The sequence below is a fragment of the Saccopteryx leptura genome, chromosome 5 (genome assembly GCF_036850995.1).
Source record: "Saccopteryx leptura isolate mSacLep1 chromosome 5, mSacLep1_pri_phased_curated, whole genome shotgun sequence".
Lineage (NCBI taxonomy): Eukaryota > Metazoa > Chordata > Mammalia > Chiroptera > Emballonuridae > Saccopteryx > Saccopteryx leptura.
In genome coordinates, this window is record NC_089507.1 from 55,309,111 (window position 1) to 55,329,326 (window position 20,216).

Here is a 20,216-nt window from a genome sequence, read left to right on the forward strand (position 1 = left end):
ACCTATATAGTTTATTAACCAATGTCACCCCAATCAATAAAAGTTTAAAAATACTAGTGGTGGTGAATATGAATAAATGTAGTTCTTTTTTTCCCTTGATCTTTGAATTTTTTGAAGTCTTTTTACAATTTTTGTATTACTTGAGCCTCAAATAGCCTTATGAAGGAGAGAAAAAATATTAATATATTTGTTAATTAATTTCTCAGTGAACTCTACTATCTAGCATGTAGCCAGTCAAAGCAAATGTTATAATGTCCAAGAACTATAGGTAGTAAAATTAACTCAGAGGAGAAGTATTTAGGTCCCGAGTCAGAATCTTCTAGTTATTCTTATGTTAGATGAGATTATTTATTTTCCCCAATCTATAGACGATTAATAAACAAAGGACTCAGATATAATTATTATAGAAAAAGGGGTAGTAATTGAAAAAACAGAATACCAAAGAAAATCAGAAACTAAACAGGCAAAGCAACCTGATGTTATTTCATATGGGGGAGATGAAAATGGCTGAGAATGCGGGCCCAGTGATGTGGTATAAATTCTTGGAAACCCTGGCTGACTTGACACCTGTCCTCACTTCTTATTGCTTAGTGGTGTCACACTACTACAGGGAGACAAAGATAGCTCAATATATGCAGTGCTTAACCTCTTTTCCTTCTTATCATCCTGGGAGACTACACCAATTTTAGCTCTGCGTTATGCAATTTGAAGTATCACCATATCTAACTATGCAGACTAAGTTTGAGGGCAGTTCCCCAGAGCTTTCCAAAGAAAACTGATTAGAGCTTTACAAAATATCAAATACTGTAGTTTAACTTGCCCCAGTATGAGACTGTTTGCATAGCTCTGAACGGGCTTCAGAATGTGTGCTATTAGCAAATTTAAACTGTGGGAGCTTTTCTAATGAGTTGCAAAATAAAAAAAGTGGTAGAAATTTGATAAACAAATAGAATGCAGTCAATTCCCACTCATATTGTAAAAAAGAAAAAACACTACTGATATTATTCAAATGTACACCTGTTCAGTTTCTGCTCTTTATTTCATCCACCATGACTTGTCCAAAATGTGCCAAAGCTAACTTTGGAAAAGAAAAGCAGAAATAAAAACTAATACAAGCAAACATAATAAGGCTGTCTTTTTTAAATAAAAATTTCTGAAAGAAAATACTTGGACCAGATATGAGAGATCAAAGTACTATTCATGGAATTTATTCCATAAAAGATTACAAGCAATCAAATGGATTTATTTTATGCTTCCACCACTCCCATGACGCTGACTCAGTGTGACTCATTACAAACATAATCGAAACAAACAAGCATGACAAACTGATGATTCTCTCAAAGGGTGAACTGAAAGACAAGATGGCAGCTCTTCCTGCAGCTGATTACACAACTTCCACTTTCTTTACTCCACATTAACCTGCTGGAGATATCAAATCTGTGATCCTGTGACAGCAGAGATGTAAGTCCTGTTCATAGAAACCCAGCATGAGGAAGGGAAAATGAGAGAAATTTTACAGACTGAGAATAGTCCATTTCTTTTCACAATTTCATTTGAGGCTCAGTATTTAAATAAATGAGAGTGTCTGGGATTGGACTGAAAAAAGACTAGTACCTTAGATAGCTATGAACCCAACTAGGAAACTAGAGGCCAGAGAATAGACACTCCTAATTATGCTGTACCTTTCTGATGAGTGTTCAGTTGGTTCCCAAGAAAGATTCTTGGCTAATTAATCACAGCTGAATCTAATCTTGCTCTTGTGTGGGTGAAAGAGAGGGGTGGGATCTTTTTCTGATAATTCTTATCCACCAGAAAGATCTGATACACGGTGAGTGTGCCCTCAGACATTCTCCCATAGGTCTCATTACTATAGTAAAAATCAAGCACAGTTTTCTAGGGAATTCTTTTTCAATCTTAAACCAAAGGAGATAATTCCTGTTAGATTCACAGCAATGTTCTGATAAACGATAAAAAATGGAAATGGAGCCCGTGGGAATACATTATGAGGATATTAATTTATAATCTGCCACAGTATATGGAGAGGCATCATTATTACCTTGTCTACTTGGGCTCTTGACGCTTATCCCAAAATTCAGAACTTCTAGGAACAAGTTTCTTATATTTTAAATTGAGACATTAAAAAATATCTTGGGATATTCAAAACAATGATGACTTAATGTGATAACACAATATCTTACTGCATTCCCTTGACATCTTCCCATAATGTTCTGTTCTTATCAAGTTTTTATGAATCAAATCATTAAAATGCATCAAGAGGAACTGACTGCTCAGAGAACTTTGCAGTGAGTTCTTAGGTAATATGAAGAATGATAGCTAATTTTGCCAAATTCATATCTTCTACGGTTTTCTAAAAGTAGGACTCATGGGAAATTTCTCCTTTTCAGTAATGCTGCTACTCACTCAGAATCAACAGCCCCATCAGTCATCCCTGAAAGGGAAAGATACAGGGCTTCATCAGGCTGCCTAAACCTGTGGTCTCGTCTTCTACTCTTCCTAAATCCTGGATCCTTTGCCCACTGGCAATCCTCAGCTTGTTTGGAAGACTAGTCAGAAATAGAATTTAAAAAAAAATCAAAAGAAATGAACAAACAAAACAAAAACAGACTCATGGAAACAAAGAAAAAACTGATGGTTGCCGGGCAGGGAGGGGGATGGAGGAATAGGTGAAAAGGGTGAAGGAGAATACAGTCAATAACAGTATTATAAGCTTGCACAGTGACAGATCGTTACTAGACTTAGTGTAATGTTCACACAGCAGGATATATAAATGTCAAATCACTATGTTGTACATTGAGACTAATACATTGTATACCAATTATACTTTAATTAAAAGATAATTTAAAAAGAAGAGAGGAAGAGAGGGAGGAAGAAAACGGAAAAAAAATGCAAAAAATGTATACATATGATTTCTTCTGAGACTATGAGTTATTCTAAAGATTGTAAAAGATATTGAGAAAATCAGCCCAATTTAGTCAAAGTACAGTTGCATAAGCCCACACAGAGAAATGTTTTGTGCATTTATTTAGCTTCAGACACACTTTGCTGTACCTTGAACAGAATCAGAACAACTGGGGGAGTATAATTAAGATTCCTTTCCAGAAAGCAGAATGAGTTTTGTTAGAAGAGAAATGTAAATTTTATCATCTCTTGTGTGTGTGTGTGTGTGTGTTTGTGTGTGTGTGTGTGTGTGTGTGTGTGAGATCAGACTAGAGCTAATGAAATCTTGCCTTTACATTTTATTTTTTAATGAAGAAATTCAGTTTTCTAGGAGAGAAGCAATATAACAGAAAGGTCAAGAGCACAGGCTCTCAAGCCTGTACACCAGAGGTTCAGTCCAGTTCTGCTACATAGTGATTGAAGATCTTGCATAATTACCTAACCTCTCAGAGCTCTGGTTTCTGAACCTACTTCATAAAATTGCTGAGGGATTAAACGAGATTGTATCCAAGCATTTAGTGGAGCTCCCATCCTTAAGAGTGCATAAATAAAGGTAAATATAAAGATTATCTAAAGAGTTAAAAACATGAATGATAGCTTACACTTTGGAAAAAACATCTGGTGACTTCACAGTAAAAGAAGAGATTTGTTTCTCATCTTGTATTTTCAGCTGTATAGGCCGTTTTACTCCCCAGAAAATGTCCAACATTCCTTCAACAATTAGTTTTCCATCTTCAGTCTAGGGAAGAAACCAATCATCTCAAATATTGTTTTTGTAATTTGTAGAAGGTAAATATTTTAACTGAAGATGTAGAAATTAAATAAGACATCTTAACAAATTAAAACATAAATTTTCAAGTGGGCTTGTTTGGCTTTTTAATTTTGTCTACAAAATAATTCTTTTTTTAAAACATTCTTTTATATTTGAAAATAGCTATAACCAGCAAAGTAAGTCATAATAGTAATGACATACCCATCAGAAGGCACAGTGTGTTAAAATGCTTTCTGAACTCTACGATTATTCAATTCAGTGGAATTTTAATTCTCTAATTCTGTTTGACTTAACATTTAAGTAGAATTAAAAACTGTGCTAATCTGGAAATCAGAAAAACTGTTGAGAGATTTAATGGTTCTTTTCTCATTTCTGAATAGGAAAATATTAATTCACAAAGTTATTATGCAAAATGAGTAAAATAATGTAAATGAAAACAGTGTAAAACATAAGACAGAAATGTCATTTTGAAAAAAACCAATAGCATTTGAATAATTTATTTTAAGTTGGAAATATTATAACAAAAGAAGGAAACTCCATGCAAAGATCTATTAAATATTTACTTACTTAGTGGATATAAATATGTATTAATACCAAAGCGCATTCCCATAGAACTTATTAATCTATTTTTCTCTTGTATATATACGTCTTTGTGTTATTAAAGTAATGTGTTAGCATTATAGGCAATTTGGAAAATATAGAAACTAAGAGTCATATTCCAACCATCACAATAACTACTGTTATTATGAAAAATAAATTATTAGAAAACATAAATGACTCAATTCTTATTTGAAAGTGTAGTGAACACTCCAGACTCTGGAATCAGACAGACCTGTGTTTGAACACTGAGTCTGCTGCTTCTTAGCTGTGTGACTTTGAACAAGTTGCTGAAACCTTTAAACCTGGGCTGCTTCTCTGGAAGAATAAACATCACAGTAGTCCTTAAGTCATAGGACCTGATATGTAATAAATGATCAATGAATATTATTCCTTATTATTCCTTTGGCTGGTAAACTTACTTTGGAGTCACTCCTGAAACAAAGTTTTGTCCCTTTCTGCACTTTTGAGGTCATATTTCAGATTGCTGAGAGGTCAGGTTACCAATCAGTTGTTTTTCACAACCAAACAATTTTTTTTTTCTTTGAAATGGCAGTACATGATGCAGATACCACATTTCAATTATTGATGTATAGCATCCTTTCTTTGCCTAATTGTAATTCAGTTAATCCCTTACTTCAAACATTCAAAGACTAACTGCTCTTCTGAAGTTATATAATTCTTGCTTTTAAGAAGAAATACTCCAACTATCATGGAAAGAATATCAGAATATTTTCTAATTACAGAAAACATCTCTTTGCAGATTAATTAAATAACCCTGAAGGCTTATTTACACTTACATAATTTTCTGTCCCAATTATTAGACTTCTCTCTTCTCCATCAACACAAATATCCTTGATGATTTCAAGGCCCCTTATATGCCCCTCTCTCAACAAATAGCTGCTAACTTTGTATCTCCAGCCCAAACCTCAGCCCTGAACTTCAGTTGTCATTTGACATCAAAATTAATTTGTTCCTAACTAACTCTTGATAGTTCTTCCATATAAATTTTCCTCTCTCAGTCTTTCCCAGCTTGGTAAATAGCACTTCCATCCTTCTAGTTGCTCAGGCTAAGAGGTTTACAGTCACTGTTTATCTTTCATTCATACTCAACATACAATGCAAATCCTATTAACTCCACCTGAAAAATGTATCCCTAAAATGGCCACATTCACCACATCCGGTAGCATGGTTCTTTTCCATGCCATTGTCATTGATGACCTAGATTATTTAAAGTTTCTTTCTGATCTACCTCATTCTTGTCTTGCTCTTCCATATATTCCCAGTAGCCTGAGAGATCCTTTTAAAATGAATCCTTATAGATAATGAAACTGTTCTACTCATAACTCACTAGTAGCTTCTCATCTTATTCCAAGTAGAATTTAAAGTCTTCACAATGATCTACAAGACCCTACACCTTCTTGGGCCTTTCCTTTCTCAGTTATTTCTCTAACTTCACTGTCTACTAATTCCCATTCTTACAGGGTTCCTACCGCACTGGCTTCCTGATGTACCTAAATTACACTCGCCAGACTCAGAACCTTTATTCGGACTGTTCTTTTTGCTGAAATGTGTGTCCCACAGATTTCTGCAAAGTTTGTTCCTTTTCAGAGTCTTTAGTCAAATGCTCCTCCTCCCCACGCCACTTAGATTCCAGAGCCTGCTTCTCCCCCCACTTTGATATTCTCCACAGCCATTGTCACCATCAGACAGACTTTACATCTTACTTCGGTTTCTTGTCTGTCCACTAGAACATAAACAGCATGAAGGCAACACATTCTGTCTAGTTTTTTTCATCACTATATCCCCAGCTTCTGGAACAGTGTCAGGCACCTGGTAGACAATATATAATATATTTGTTTAATGAATTGATTGGAGATTAAGAAAGCTACATGTTATCCTCCATTAACTGCCCCTTTTCACAGTGTCCATCATTGTAAGGCAGATGATTTAGAAAATACTGGATTCTAATTTTGTTGACCAGTATAGGTAAAGATGGGAATCTGATATTCTCACTGTATATTTACTTCATATAATTTTTAAAAATTTTATGACACATGATCTTACTTAAAAATTAAATAACTTTTATATTGCAAATTATATCCTGATCTACAATTTGGAAAGGGCCTGTCTCAACTGATATGTTCATGTTCATAACATCAAAATTCAAACATGTTCCTAAAGAAAACTTCTTATTATCATGGATTTTGTGGAAACTATTGAATTAAAATATAAATCATTTTTCTTTAAAGTTTAGATCTATTCCTAAATTTTATACTTTTATAATTACAGATATTAGAGATCTAAGATATAGGTCAATATTAAAATAATTTAAATTTTGGTCTATTTCTTTTTAAAGGATTAGTTATTCTTCTGTATTTTATTACATTTGGGAAGGTAATTCAAATATTCACTTGAATTAAATTATTTCAGCTCCCTAGTACACATCAGAGTGGTTTGTAAATATTTTTCTGTGCCAACTGCAGATTTTAGCCAAATCATGGTGGCCTGAAGTCAATGCTCTACCATCAAATTTGAATATTTAAAACAGATATTAGAAAACTATAATGTTCTCTGGGACCAGGAATTTAATATAAAGATGGGAAGCAAGCAGCATCAGAATACCAGATTGAGTGAGGAGAAAGAAAGAAAGAAAGAAAGAAAGAAAGAAAGAAAGAAAGAAAGAAAGAAAGAAAGAAAGAAAGAAAGAAAGAAAGAAAATAAAAGAAGGAAGGGAGGGAGGGAGGGAGGGAGGGAGGGAGGAAGGAAGGAAGGAAGGAAGGAAGGAAGGAAGGAAGGAAAGAAGGAAGGAAAGAAGGAAGGAAGGAAGGAGGAGATCAAGGTCAGTGTGTAGAGAGGCCTGCCAGCTGCATCCCTAAAATTGCTTTCTAGCTTCAGGACTTTCCTGAATTGTTTCTTTAGCATTTTAAAATGTATTATTATGACATGGTACATTCATTTTAATACTCATTCATTTTAACAACCAAATCAAATTTATAGATATGTTATGATTTATTTGTGCAATTCTCCATGGATAGAGACTTAAGATACCTTCGAAATTTTTCCTTTACAAATGATATTACTGTGAACATCCTTCTGTACATATCCTGGTGCATTTGTAAGAAAGTATTAGCATAGATTTCTAGTAGAATGGCTGTTCAAAATATATTCATACACTCTTTTAAAAGTATAATAGAAAGAAAATATCTCATTAGAATTATTTTTAAATGTTTTCCTATCCTCCCAAAAGTGCTTAGGAAATCATAGATGTCCCAGGATTGGGATTTTTGTGATACAGAAAAAATTAGGATCAAGTTAAAGATTAAACTGTTTTTCACAGACCGTTTGTACTGCTGTTTTATGGACTCCAACTCATCCTGACTCTTCGGTACCTCTATGGAATTTTTTTTCGTGAATCAATTGTATTTCATTTCTTTGATGGACTTACCTGTCCATATGAAATGTGCAGATTTTCCTGGTTTGCATAAAAAGTGTTATAGGTCTTCAATAAAGAATTAAGTTGTTCCCTAAAAAAAAAAAAGTACGTTCAGTTACAATCAGACTTAGGCTCTTTAATGGTGAAAGGCAATAATGCTGTTTCCAGCTCATAAAGGTATGAGATAAAAGGAAATGGAGCAATGGAATCTTTACTGATCGATTATTTTAACATAAACTTGAAGGTCATTGAAACTTCAAGGCTTCTTAAGACAGAAATACACATTAAAGGTGATAATCTGTAAATAAATATCCAAAGAAGGGAAAATAACTGAAGATAAAAGTAGTGAAGAGAGTGTGCTACAGCAGAAGGCAGCAATGAAATAGATAGTTGGTTTTATATTCCTTTCCTGTTTTGCTACACTTAACCAACCCAAGGGAAGTAAATTGCCTGACATTGTGCTTCCCAGGGTGGATAGAGCAACGGTTCCGGAGGTGTCACTGCTCCGGAGTATCTGCTCCTCTGTGCAGGTGGGCTCTGACTGGGGGAGGGGGGGGGATGATGCTCCTCTTTCCTGCCACACCTCCATCCTTTCTTTGTGCCGCTGCAGCTCAAAATGCCTATCTTACCTACTCTGTTGGTCCAAGCTATCGTCTCTCACCTGGATTATTGCAACAGTCTCCTAAAGGCTCTTGTATCTGTTGTCTACTCTCAACAGCAGGCGTTATTTTAACGCACACTTGATCATTATTGATGGGGGAACTCAAGAATTAAAATTTTAGCTAAATCACAGTAGCTCTAGTTATAACCAACCGGCTTAAAGGTTAATGCAAATAAAAGCTTTGTTCCAGGAATTGGGATACCTGAACTGGCCCACAGGAACTCAGCTGTGCCCCAGAGGACTGCAAGCAATCCACCTCTGTGCCCCAGGGGCCTGCAAGCAGAGACTTTGTACTCTAGGAACTGAACACCTGCCCACGGACTAACAGGCAGATAAAAAATTACTAACAAATCTCTGGAATGCAACTTTTATTTAATCATTTTCCCCTTGATTTCCACAACCCCTTACCTATCATTATTTCTCCTTATAAAAAAAGGTGGGCTGAGATGAGAAGAGTGAGATGGCTTTTTAGGGTTCATAACCCTATCTCCTCAGATTGTCAGCCATCTGAATAAAGCACCCATAAAGATTAAATCCCTGTCTCTACTTACTTGGCTGAGTTGTGACAGGCAGCACCAACACCAATATTTATGGTTTCAACATCTCTCTTTTGCTCAGAACTTCCCATTATAAAATAAATCCCAATATCCTTCCTTCAAAAACCAGATGGGATCTGGTCTGCAGTCACATCTTTGATCTCATTTCCTACTTTTCTGTCCTCCACTCACTACACCCCAAGCACTGGCCTCCTTGAAGTACCTGGAGCACTGCAGGCACAGTCACCTCAGGGCCCTCGCCCTTGCCCATCCATCGAACAGAATGATCTTCCCCTAGCCAGCACCATCGCAATGTTAGCACATTCCCACTTTTTAAAAATATTGACTCAAAAAGTCATCTTCTCAAGGAGTCCTTCTTGACCATTCATTCTAGAAGTCGGCTTTCTCAAACATTCAAACTCTTATTTCCTCCTTGCTTTGCCCCTTAGTCACCATCTAACCTTGTATATATTTTACTTATATTATATTCTTGTAATATACATAATTATATATTCTCAAAAATATTATAATATAATATAATATAATATACATAAACATATATAATCTTATGTATATAATATTGTCTTGCAGTCTGTCTCCCTCTCTAGGCTATAGGTCCCTGAGAATAGGCATGTCTGTATGTTCTGGTCACACCATGTTTCATGTGGCTGGAAAAGAACCTAGCACATAGTAAGAACTCAGCAAATGCTGGTTAAATGAAGTATTCAGAGAAAATCTTATTGCTAAGAAAACAAAATATAGCAAAGAAAGTGGAAAAGTCTTTTTTCTTTAATATAATGTTTTATAAGGGAGAAATCTCATGATACTAAATTTCCAAATATATCAATCACTAAAATCCCTTTGATCCTCAATCTGTCTCTCTTCCATAAGAATCTTGGCTCCATGATGGCAGGAATTTTGATGTTTTATTCATTGCAGTCTTTGCAGTGCTTAGAACAGAGACTTGCTCAGAGTAGGTTGCTATTCAATAAATACTGAACATGGCCTCGGTGAGTTAGTGGATAAAGCATAGTCCTGGAACACCGAGATATTGGGTTTGATCCCCAGTCAGGGCACAAAGGAGAAGCAATCATGAGTACACAACTAAGTGGAATAACTAAATGGACAACAAGTTGATGCTTTTCTTTCTCTCCCTTCTCTCTCTCTTAAATCAATGGGAAAATTTAAAAATAAATAAATACTGAATATTGAATGACAGGATTCATGCATATTATTTTTCACATGTGTAAGATTATATAAACATTCTTTTTCTATTTCACTTTTCTCCCTTGTCATTTTTCATATGCACATTTCCGATGATCAATACACTTCACACAATCACCACATAAAAAATATCTACAGAATTCCTGCATGCTATCGCTCTACTTCCCAACTGGATTACCTCAGGATTTTAGTGCTAATACGTATTTCTGTTCTAAATATCACTGAGCACACTGATTTTGTTTCCTTGGAATCACTGCTGTGGGATATTTTCTAAAAATTATAATACCGATAAAGTTCATAAACATTTTTATAGCTCTCATTATTAAGTACCAGGGCATTATACAGAAATTTCTAGTTCACTTGGGATGCAACTCCTGATATGCTGAGCTGGGAGAGTTGTTATTAGAGCAAATGAACTTTTACATAATCTTATCCCCTCAGCTTCTGTTTCTGATAAAACTGCCCAATAAGGTATAGTACAAGTATCCTTCAAAGTATTTACCTCAGGATTATGTGTAATTAGAAAGATTATTCTCTGGGAACAAACTATTTGTAAAATGTTTCTGTCTGAACAAAACCTGATTATAGCTTCCTCCACAGAAACAAGCTTCCAAATGACCAGGGAATTGGCAAAACTGTGGTCTCGGGCCATCTGTTTTTATTGTAAATAAAATTTTATTGGAATACAGCCCCACTAATTTGTTGGCTTATTGTCTATGGCTGCTTTCCTGATATTGCTGCAGAGTTGAGTTGTTGTGACAGAAACCAGATGGCCCGCAAAGCCTAAATTCTGTATCATCTGGCCCTATACAGAGAAAGTCGGCCAACCTGTCAACCATGTGTAACACAGGGTAACTGAATACCACAGAAGTCTTCCATATTTCTTTCACCACAGGCAGGATCTTTCTGACTGTTAAGGCACTTTGAAGGATGTTGGCATGTGGAAGAAGAGTTCAGTAAAATAATGTTGAGATAAAATTAGGTAAGTTAAGGGTGCAATAAAGTGAGGAATTAGCAAAGAGAATTCAGAAGTTAGGTAAACAATGCTAGCAGTGGTGAGTGCAATCCAAATATTAAAAGATCATCACATTTTAATTGTATGCACCTGACCAGAGGAACTTTGAAGATGATTCGTTTATACAGCCGATGAAAAAATGGGTCTAATACAACATGAAATAAGATGTAGCCTGTAACATTCTAACTTGACTTGTAGATATTAGGGGCACAAGAAGTTGAAGTGTTATCATCAAACTGATCACTGACTGATACAAATTATGTCCTTTGATCAGAAGACCTGTGCTAACAGTCATTCATTCATACATACACTGTGTGAGCACAATCAAGAGGCCTCAGTCATAATCTGAGGGTGGGTTAGAGGACTAGAACTTAGAGGACTAGAGCTACAGCAAACTTCGGAGGGTAAGAATTGAACCAGAAGAGTGTGAGAGCTTACCAGGCAAACTAAATACTAGCAAGGACATGTAGCTTTTACTATAGCTGTGGAGAAAGTTCCAGGTCGGGATTCTAAGAGTATAACATGTAAAATGGGAAGTGGTGAACAATGAGCTGAAGAAGCAGACAGGAACCTTGTGAACCATTTTAAGAAGCTTAGAACTAACCCCACCGTCAATGGGCAGCTACAGAAGGTACTTGGTGAGAAAAAGTCATGATGATGCTAAGGGCGACTAAGGAACTTATGGAAACATATTTCAAGATAGGACAAGATGCAACAAGATGAGTGGGACCCTCACAACAGTATTGGGGTAGAGCTGCAGGAGCAAGGCTTTGTTTCACACAGAGGTGATCAGATGTCCCACGTGTATGGATGGATCTAAACCAGGGGTAGTCAACCTTTTTATACCTACCGCCCACTTTTGTATCTCTGTTAGTAGTAAAATTTTCTAACCACTCACCGGTTCCACAGTAATGGTGATTTATAAAGTAGGGAAGTAACTTTACTTTATAAAATTTATAAAGCAGAGTTACAGCAAAGTTAAAGCATATAATAATATTACTTACCAAGTACTTTATGTCGGATTTTTGCTATTTGGCAGAATAAATCTTCATAAAACAACTTACTCTAATTAAATCTACCTTTTTATTTATACTTTGGTTGCTCTGCTACTGCCCACCATGAAAGCTGGAACACCCACTAGTGGGCAGTAGTAACCAGATTGACTACCACTGGTCTAAAGTATGAAAGGGATCTAAAATAAGTATAGAGATTATGTAGTTTAGAAAATCCAAAGGTAATCACCAAACTGTTATCTAGGCAGTCCCTAGTCAGGAAAGAGGACACTGATATAATATACACTGTGACTTGTCAATGGTAACTGTGATAGACTTTTAGGATACACTTAAATGTTATATTGGACCTCCCAAAAAGATAAGAGAGCACCCTTCCATCTCAGCCCCCAAAGAATTCACCCAGGCAAAACCAGACTGCTTAGCAACTGTTCAGTTGCCCTAACAAAGCTGTAACATGGCTGATAAAAAAAGAGAGTCTATATCTAATCTTCTCATGATATAGAAGCCACTGGGATACCCCAGATGTACATGCAAGGTTCAAACAGCCTATACACGTCACATGTGATACATAAGAAATTGATTTTCTAAGATATGAATGTTTTTTAGAAAGCATGACACAGTATATAATCTGGATAGTGTTTTTACAAAACTAAGGAATGGCAGGTTACCATGTAAGCTGGACATCTGACTAAATGAACACAGAATCCTAAGCTTCCCCAGGACAGAGACCAGCACTGTGCACTGGCAATGCAGAGAGAGAACACCGGTAGATGCTGATGGACACCCAGAATGAGTCATCACAGCTCCTGGAAGAGTGCTAGCCAGGGAGAGACTTAACATGGAGGTGACAGGTATAGAGGGAGGCGCAGAGGAGCACCCAGGGCTCCTGTTCCTTTAAGGCTCCCAGCTCAGTTTTCATGAGTAATAGTGGACCCAGCGTTCAGTGTAAAATGCTTAGATGCACTTTGCACTCTGTGGCCTGAATTACAGCTGCTCGGCAGATGGGAATTACCCACAGTCTGATGTTTGTCATGAATAAGAGACTTAGCAAGAAATGAGTTTCTCACTCTCATCATGCTATTTAGCTGCCCAGGACAAACAAATTTTATTTTATAAAACTGTAATATGTATGAACATTGGACAGCATGATGTGCGGAAATGAGTTATGCCCTGCGTAGATAGAATGAATGTCAAATATTAGTTGTAATAAGAATTCTCTCTCTTGTTTTTCTAATGATTTATGGCACGATTAGGTGGATGTCAGATTACTTTCTTGGAAACCAAAAAACCCTGCCCCATTCCCTGCTAAGTGATTCTGACAGTTTGGATTCACTGAAGGCAAACAGGAAACACTGTTGGATGCTGTATTCTAACACAAATTTCAGAGACAGCCACATGACACAAAATAAACTTTGGTGGAAACTACAATGCAGAGTAGCTACCAAAGGCATATTTGGCCAGGACGAGGCTTCCTGGGTCTGCTCCCTTGACTCCTGGAGTCCTGCTGAAAAATGATCACGCTCCAATCCAGGCAGCCACTGGATTGCACTGTGACAGAGCACTAGCACAAAAGTCCACTGCGTGTGTTGCCTTATTTAAGAGAAAGAACCTAAAACATTTGAGTCTTTTCAAAGCTACGAAAACCTGAGGCAGAATAAAAATGCTAACTTGCTCTCTTATACAGTTGCTTTACTCTTAAAAAGGTCTCCCCTGATGTTTTTGTTCATAACGTTAAATTTTAGTAATGAGATTAACAAGTTCATGTCAGGTTCAAAAAAAAAAACACAACACCTCATTTAAATTTATTGTATGTTTTTATAAAATAACTATGAATTGAACATGTAAAAGTAAGAAATTGATCATTTGCTGGGAATTAAGGTTTTGATTTTTTATTTTATGTGTTGTAGTTCTGTATACCTTTCAAACTCTCTGTAAGAGCATAATACATTAATAATGTTTTCATAATTTTACTTCCATAAAAACATAGCATAAATGCCTCTATGTTTGGGGAGCGTGGAACCAGGAAATAGGGTAACAGAATAAATATAGGCTTATCATTGATACCTGCCAAGTCAAACCATCATTCCATATTCCTGATGCCTGCAGGCAGGAGCAGAATTCTCTTAACCCACTTTATCCTCCATTACTGTCAACTCGAATCCTGAAATTAAGAGCGCAGACTTCTGCAGCCCCTCTTCCAGAAGCAGCCACAACCCCAGGTCAGTTTTGCCTTTGGCCTCGACTCGTGGCTCAGATGATGAGGAAGGAACGCCTTTCAACCTTTGCTTGGAGCCCTTCCCCAGCTAGCAAAGTAGGTTACTCACATTTCCATTGCAAATGAAGGGGTTGGGTGCCACAGTTTGAAAACTGAGACGCTGGAAAGTGGAAGACTATCTTGACTGAGGTAAAAACGCAGACTCTCAATTATCAGGGAGCTCCAAATGTGCCTAAATCTTCCTGACTTCCTCTGAAGGGAGAAGTTCTAACATTTTTAGCAACTTTGCGAAGGTACCATTAATTGCTGCCGCTGGTTGAGGTGAGGGCGCCTGTCATTTGTTTGCTTTGTTTTTCCAAGCAGTTCTATTTAAGACTCTAACTTCCTCTTCAGTACTGACAACTAATAATTTTAAAATTAGAAGGGAAAACAGAGAGAGAGAGAGAGAGAGAGAGAGAGAGAGAGAGAGAGAGAGAGAGAAGGATCTGGGAGTTTCATGAAATTCATTAGGAAACGAACCAATAAGGTAACATGACCAGAGATATTTTGCCTCCACCACACAACCACCCTCTGGCTGCTTTTGGCGATTTTTGTAGCTTTCATCTTCTTGTGGCCATTCACCTTCTCAAGGTCACCCCTGTAAAATGTGGCCCAGTAGCCACTGTGGACAGAAGTGTCAGCTTTTCTCAGGTCCTCTAGAACCAGACACAAGCAACAAGATGAAAGATTAAGGAATAATTTTACAGTTAAGAAGAAACTTGAAGTGATGGCTAGTCAGTAGATACAAAAGAAAGAAAACACCCAAATATGAAAACTCCACTGTATAAGAGAGAGACTTTAGCTACCCAGAACAATGTCATTAGCTGTTGATAAGACATGGAAGGGGGGATGAAAAGGGAGAGGCAAAGGAGTATTGTATCATTTATTAAAGTGCTAGTTTTCTGAAGAACACAGGAATGTGCTTTAGATCTGATATCTGATTTCCTAAGAGAATCTCTTTATCAGGGTAAATATCAGTATTTGATATTTTAACACACTAGCATGTTTCCAGCAACCTCAGATGAGGGAAGACACTTATCGATTCCCTTTCTCTCTATAGTCTGGCTTCTAAAGATTTTTAAGAAAGAGATTTAAAAAAACTCTATTATCCTTGTTGGTGGCTTCAGTGAGCTGCTTCCATATCAGACCTTGGTTTCTGTTATGACCTGCGGCTGCCTTTCTAGGAGCAGGCCAAGAAGTCTGTAAACAGGGAAGAAGGATGAGGGAAGCCTGTGTTTGATAATCTCCTTGTCTGGCGTGAAACACAGAGAAGTATGGTCTCTGGTTCACAACCCTAACACCATATACACATCAGTACTATTTTTTATATGTTTCTATTCTAATCCACAGTAGGGACTTGAAACTCCCTCCACTTTGATGCAACAGAATCTGTTTCTTATAGTTGCTGATTATTTTGGAGAGAATAGGTAAACATTTCGTGCCCAAGATAATAACTTGTGAAAGCTACAAAAAAAAAGTGCGTGTCCCTGTACATGTGGGTAACATGAAACACATGGTGAACACACTTACGGTAGGTCAGTGGTTCTACCACGGGAGCTAGCATCAGAATTACCTGAGGGCTTGCTGAAACACAGGCTGTGAGTGGCACCTCAAAGTTTTTGATTAAGTCTGGGATAGGTTCTGATCATTTTCATTTCTAGCATGTTCCTGGGTAGTTCTGATGCTGCCAGGCTAGGGAATCACACTTGGAAATCTATTCTTTTAGATCTTAGAGTACTGACAATCAATGTAATATTATTTTTTCTACTGGCAGATTGCAGGTTGAAATGGATGGTCATTCCAGTTTAAACTAGGGTAGTTACATGTAACCGGCCCACTAACACTTCTGCTCCTCCCCCTATATTTCTGAAGCCAGGGGCGGGAGAACACTGTTCCTTCAGACATTCCTGGCAGAAGGTTTGTTCTAGTTTCCTATTATTGCTGTTAGAAATGACTACACACTCAGTGGCTCAGTTTCCAGGGCCTGCCCAATTCCTTGGCTCCGGCTCCCTTTTCCACCTTCACAGCCAGCCACGGCCACTGAGTCATTCTCACCAGAAAAACTCTGACATCGACTCTTCTCAGATAGCTCCCCTACTACATTTAAGGACCCTTATTATTACACTGGTCCCATCCGGATAATTTCCTTATTTTAATCTCAGTTGATTAGCAACCTTAATTTCATTGGCAATCTTAATTCCCTTTTGCCATGTCATGTAAAATATTCATTGTTGGGGGATCAGGATGTAAACATCTTTGACAGGCCATTGTCCTGCTTATCATATGATTTAAGAGTGATTCCTATCCAAATAGTGTCAGAATTCCTGGGAGACATCTTGTTAGAAATAGAGTCTGTATTTTAATGAAGATCCTAAGGAAATTTGCATGTACACAAACATAGAGAGAAGCCCTAATGTAGATAATCACCTTGCTTTTAGATATGAATCAGTATTTAAGGGTAACACATGTCAAATCCAAATATAACTTCTTGATTTAGTTTTTTTTAGGTAGATTATCCCCACACTCATTCATAACCACTCAAAATTTATTGAGGAATTACTACGGAACACACAACATAATAGATGTTAGGAGGACTGCGATATATACAACCAATGAGGCACCTGCAGAGATAAGACTTACTCGCTGGTGGAAGCAATGGAAGAAAAAAGAAGAGTAAATAAAGAAATATGCTAATTTTTGTGGACAAGTCCTGCCGGGTGTGAGGATGACGGAGATGCAAAGACCCGACTCCGGGGACCAGGTTCAGTGACGCAGATCCACTTTATTCAGGAAGTAAGCTAGCTTATATACACAGGTTCAGCCTATAGGGTGTTACAGCATGTTCCTCAAAGCCAATGGCTGAAAAGATCAGGAAGCTGCGTGGTTGGCGCTAAGTCACCTCCTTATAGCAGGCGAGCTTCCTTCCTGGGTATGCCCAGGAGGCTTCTGGGAGCTGGAGTATTCTCACAGCATTGCATCAGCCGCAGCTGCTAGGAATGCGCTCTGCGCTCCACCCACAAATTTTACATAATTATAAGTGCTGTGAGACCAATAACACAACATCATGTGATGTGGTGCATGGAAGAGGACATTATAGAAAGGTTGACCAGAAGGCCTGAAATATGAACCGGAAACTTCAGTGATGGAGTCAGCCATGAAGAGTCAAGGATAGTGTTCCAAGTGAGGGATGCAGTGCCACATCCTATATGCAGGACTGAGCGTGGCAGGTTTGAAGGAGAAAAAGAGAGGAAGAGTGGTTCAAGATGATGGTCAAAAGGTCCTCCAGACCAGCTCATGTGGAGCCTTAGAAACTCCTTATGGTAAGGATTCTGCACTACAAACCTGTAAGGGTTCAAGCAAGATGCTGTGACTTACACTGTAAAGGAAACATCTAGCTGCTGGGAGGGAATGGATGCAGGGAGACCAAATATGAGGCTGTTCCAGTTGTCCAGCCAAGAGATCCTGGTGGCTCAGACTAGATGGTGAGAAGTGGTTGGATTGTGGAGGTGGAGCTGATTGGACTCGCTGTGGGGCTGGATATGGACATGAGGGAATAGAGCAATGAGATTGGTATCTAACTTCTTTTGGGGTCTTGCTTCTCATTTTTCCATGAGTTAAACTTTCACTTCAGGTTTTTCTAATACATGCCTTACTGATTTTTTTTCAAGCTAATTGAAAACTACACACAGTTGAGCTATGCAACACCTGTCATTATTAGAACAGATGCAGGCTGGCTGTAAAATAACATCCTTTGGTTATGAACAGCTAGGGGGTTTGTGCTTGTTAGGATGCCTGCATGGACTTCAGAGTCTGATGCCACTTGTTCCTTTGGGATAAGGAGATGTTATCTATCCATTCTGTTAATGAAGTCTCGGTTGTTTTACTGATAATGCTTTCCAGCCTCTTGGACTTTTGGGATTGTTACAAGAGTGCCCAAAACACAACAGGTGGTCAGTGATGTTCCAGGTCGTCCTTGTGACTGTGAGCTAAAGACGAGGCTTTCCTCACTCGCCCCTTCTGTAATGCTGCCCTGACTTTGACCACTGATCTTTCTTACATTTGAAAAGAATACATTAAGCAAACTCCTTGTTTCTCTTCTGGGCATCATTCAACTATTCTCCACACTCTAGTCTATACAGATTATATAGAACACATCTCATTACAGTATCGCTTTGTTTAACATCCTTAAATGTTTCCCATTTCACTTGGGATAAAGCCCCTAATCCTTATCACAATATGTAAAGTCCTGCTTGGTCTCTCTCTTTAGCCTCCTTTCAAAAAGATGCTTTCCCCTGTGTCCTGCACCTCAGCCACACTGGGTACCTTTCACTTGCTGGAACTATGCTCCTCTTGCCCATCAAGATTTGGGCTGACTCCCAGTATCAGGAATGCTCTCCTATTCACGCTCTTAAACTTGTTAGCTCCCTCTTCCTTCATACTCTGAAACACCCCTGTTTAAGCTTGGTGCTTATTCTCTCCTAAAACTGGGTTCCTGTCCTTATGAACACTTACCCTCAGTTTTTTATCAGGCCTTAGGACATGTGGTTCTCAGAGTATGATTCCCAGACCAGTAGCATCCCTACCACCTGGGAACTTGTTAGATATGCAAATGATCCACTCCAACCTAGACCAACTGAATCAGAAACTCTGGGACTGCGGTCCATCAGTCTTGAAGAAGCTCTCCGAGTGATTCTGATGAAGGCTTAAGTTGGAGATCTGTAGCTTGAAACGACCCTTGTCTGTTGTTGCTCAAAATCTCACACCCCAGCTTCTAGGACAGCTTCTGGCTTGAAGTACTCTTTCAGTACTTACTTGTTTAGGAAATAAAATATGGAAAATTTTATTTTCCATATCCCTGACCTATTTTAGAGGGGAAAAAAAATCTTCCACCAGTATAGCTAAAAATATCCAGAAATTCAAGTAAACTCCATAAATTACTATATTTCTAGAATATTTGGATTTTTATTTTATCAGATTTTCTATTAATATATTTTCACTGTATTTTGGACAGATAGATGATCTTATTGTTTATTAATGGATTGAAGTAATAAAATGGGTAAATGTGGAGTAAATACATTTTATTGGAAATAATAGACATCTTGAAATGTTTAATGACTGTTCACAATATATACTCATTGAAAACAACTTGCTATAAGTAAAGCTTTAAATGACCATTTTCACATATAATTGACATTTTTGTGACATAGTAACAGATGTGATAAGCAATTTACTCTAATGAAAATTTTCTTCTGTTTTCGCTAGTTCACCAAACAAAAATAAGAATTTTAAAATAAATTTTTAAGAACAATCTCCACATAGAAAAAAGTTCTCATTCTTAAAAAAAAAAAAAAAAGAATGGTCCTAAACATGCCTCAAATGTTTTGTCCCTGGCTTATTTTAGAATCCCAACTCCTTATAAAAATCTGTCAGAGAGCATGGGCTCCCTTATCCTGTATCAAAGACGAGAGCCCAGTGGACGTCAGGAAAATGGTGCCCTCTCTTGATAAGCCTGCCTGCAGGGCATGCTGGGGCACGCAGTGTTCGCTCCAGTTCTTCTGCTCAAGAGAAGGCCCTGGCCGTGAACTTGGGCAAATACTGCCCTCCGGCTTTACCGGCCAGGTAGGAGCAGCCTCTGAACACTGGTTTCTTTGTGCCGACTTGCTGCTTAGAGGCGCAGGAGGCTGGCTCCTTTGTTTCAGCAAAGGGTGCTGGCCGACAAGCTTGGAAAAAGAAACTGTTTGGAATAATGC

General features: G+C 37.7%; 1 protein-coding gene across 2 annotated transcripts in view; it reads right to left on the reverse strand.

Annotated features, from left to right (window-relative positions):
* The window catches only part of RASSF6 (Ras association domain family member 6), a 61,552-nt gene that overhangs the window by 21,200 nt on the left and 20,136 nt on the right, over positions 1–20,216 (reverse strand). For both annotated transcript variants that reach the window (XM_066385183.1, XM_066385184.1), the window contains exons 3-4: positions 7,776–7,854; positions 3,561–3,697 (exon numbers count right to left, since the gene is read on the reverse strand). In XM_066385183.1, the coding sequence (XP_066241280.1) occupies positions 3,561–3,697; positions 7,776–7,854 (216 nt within the window). The remainder of the gene's footprint in view (positions 1–3,560; positions 3,698–7,775; positions 7,855–20,216) is intronic.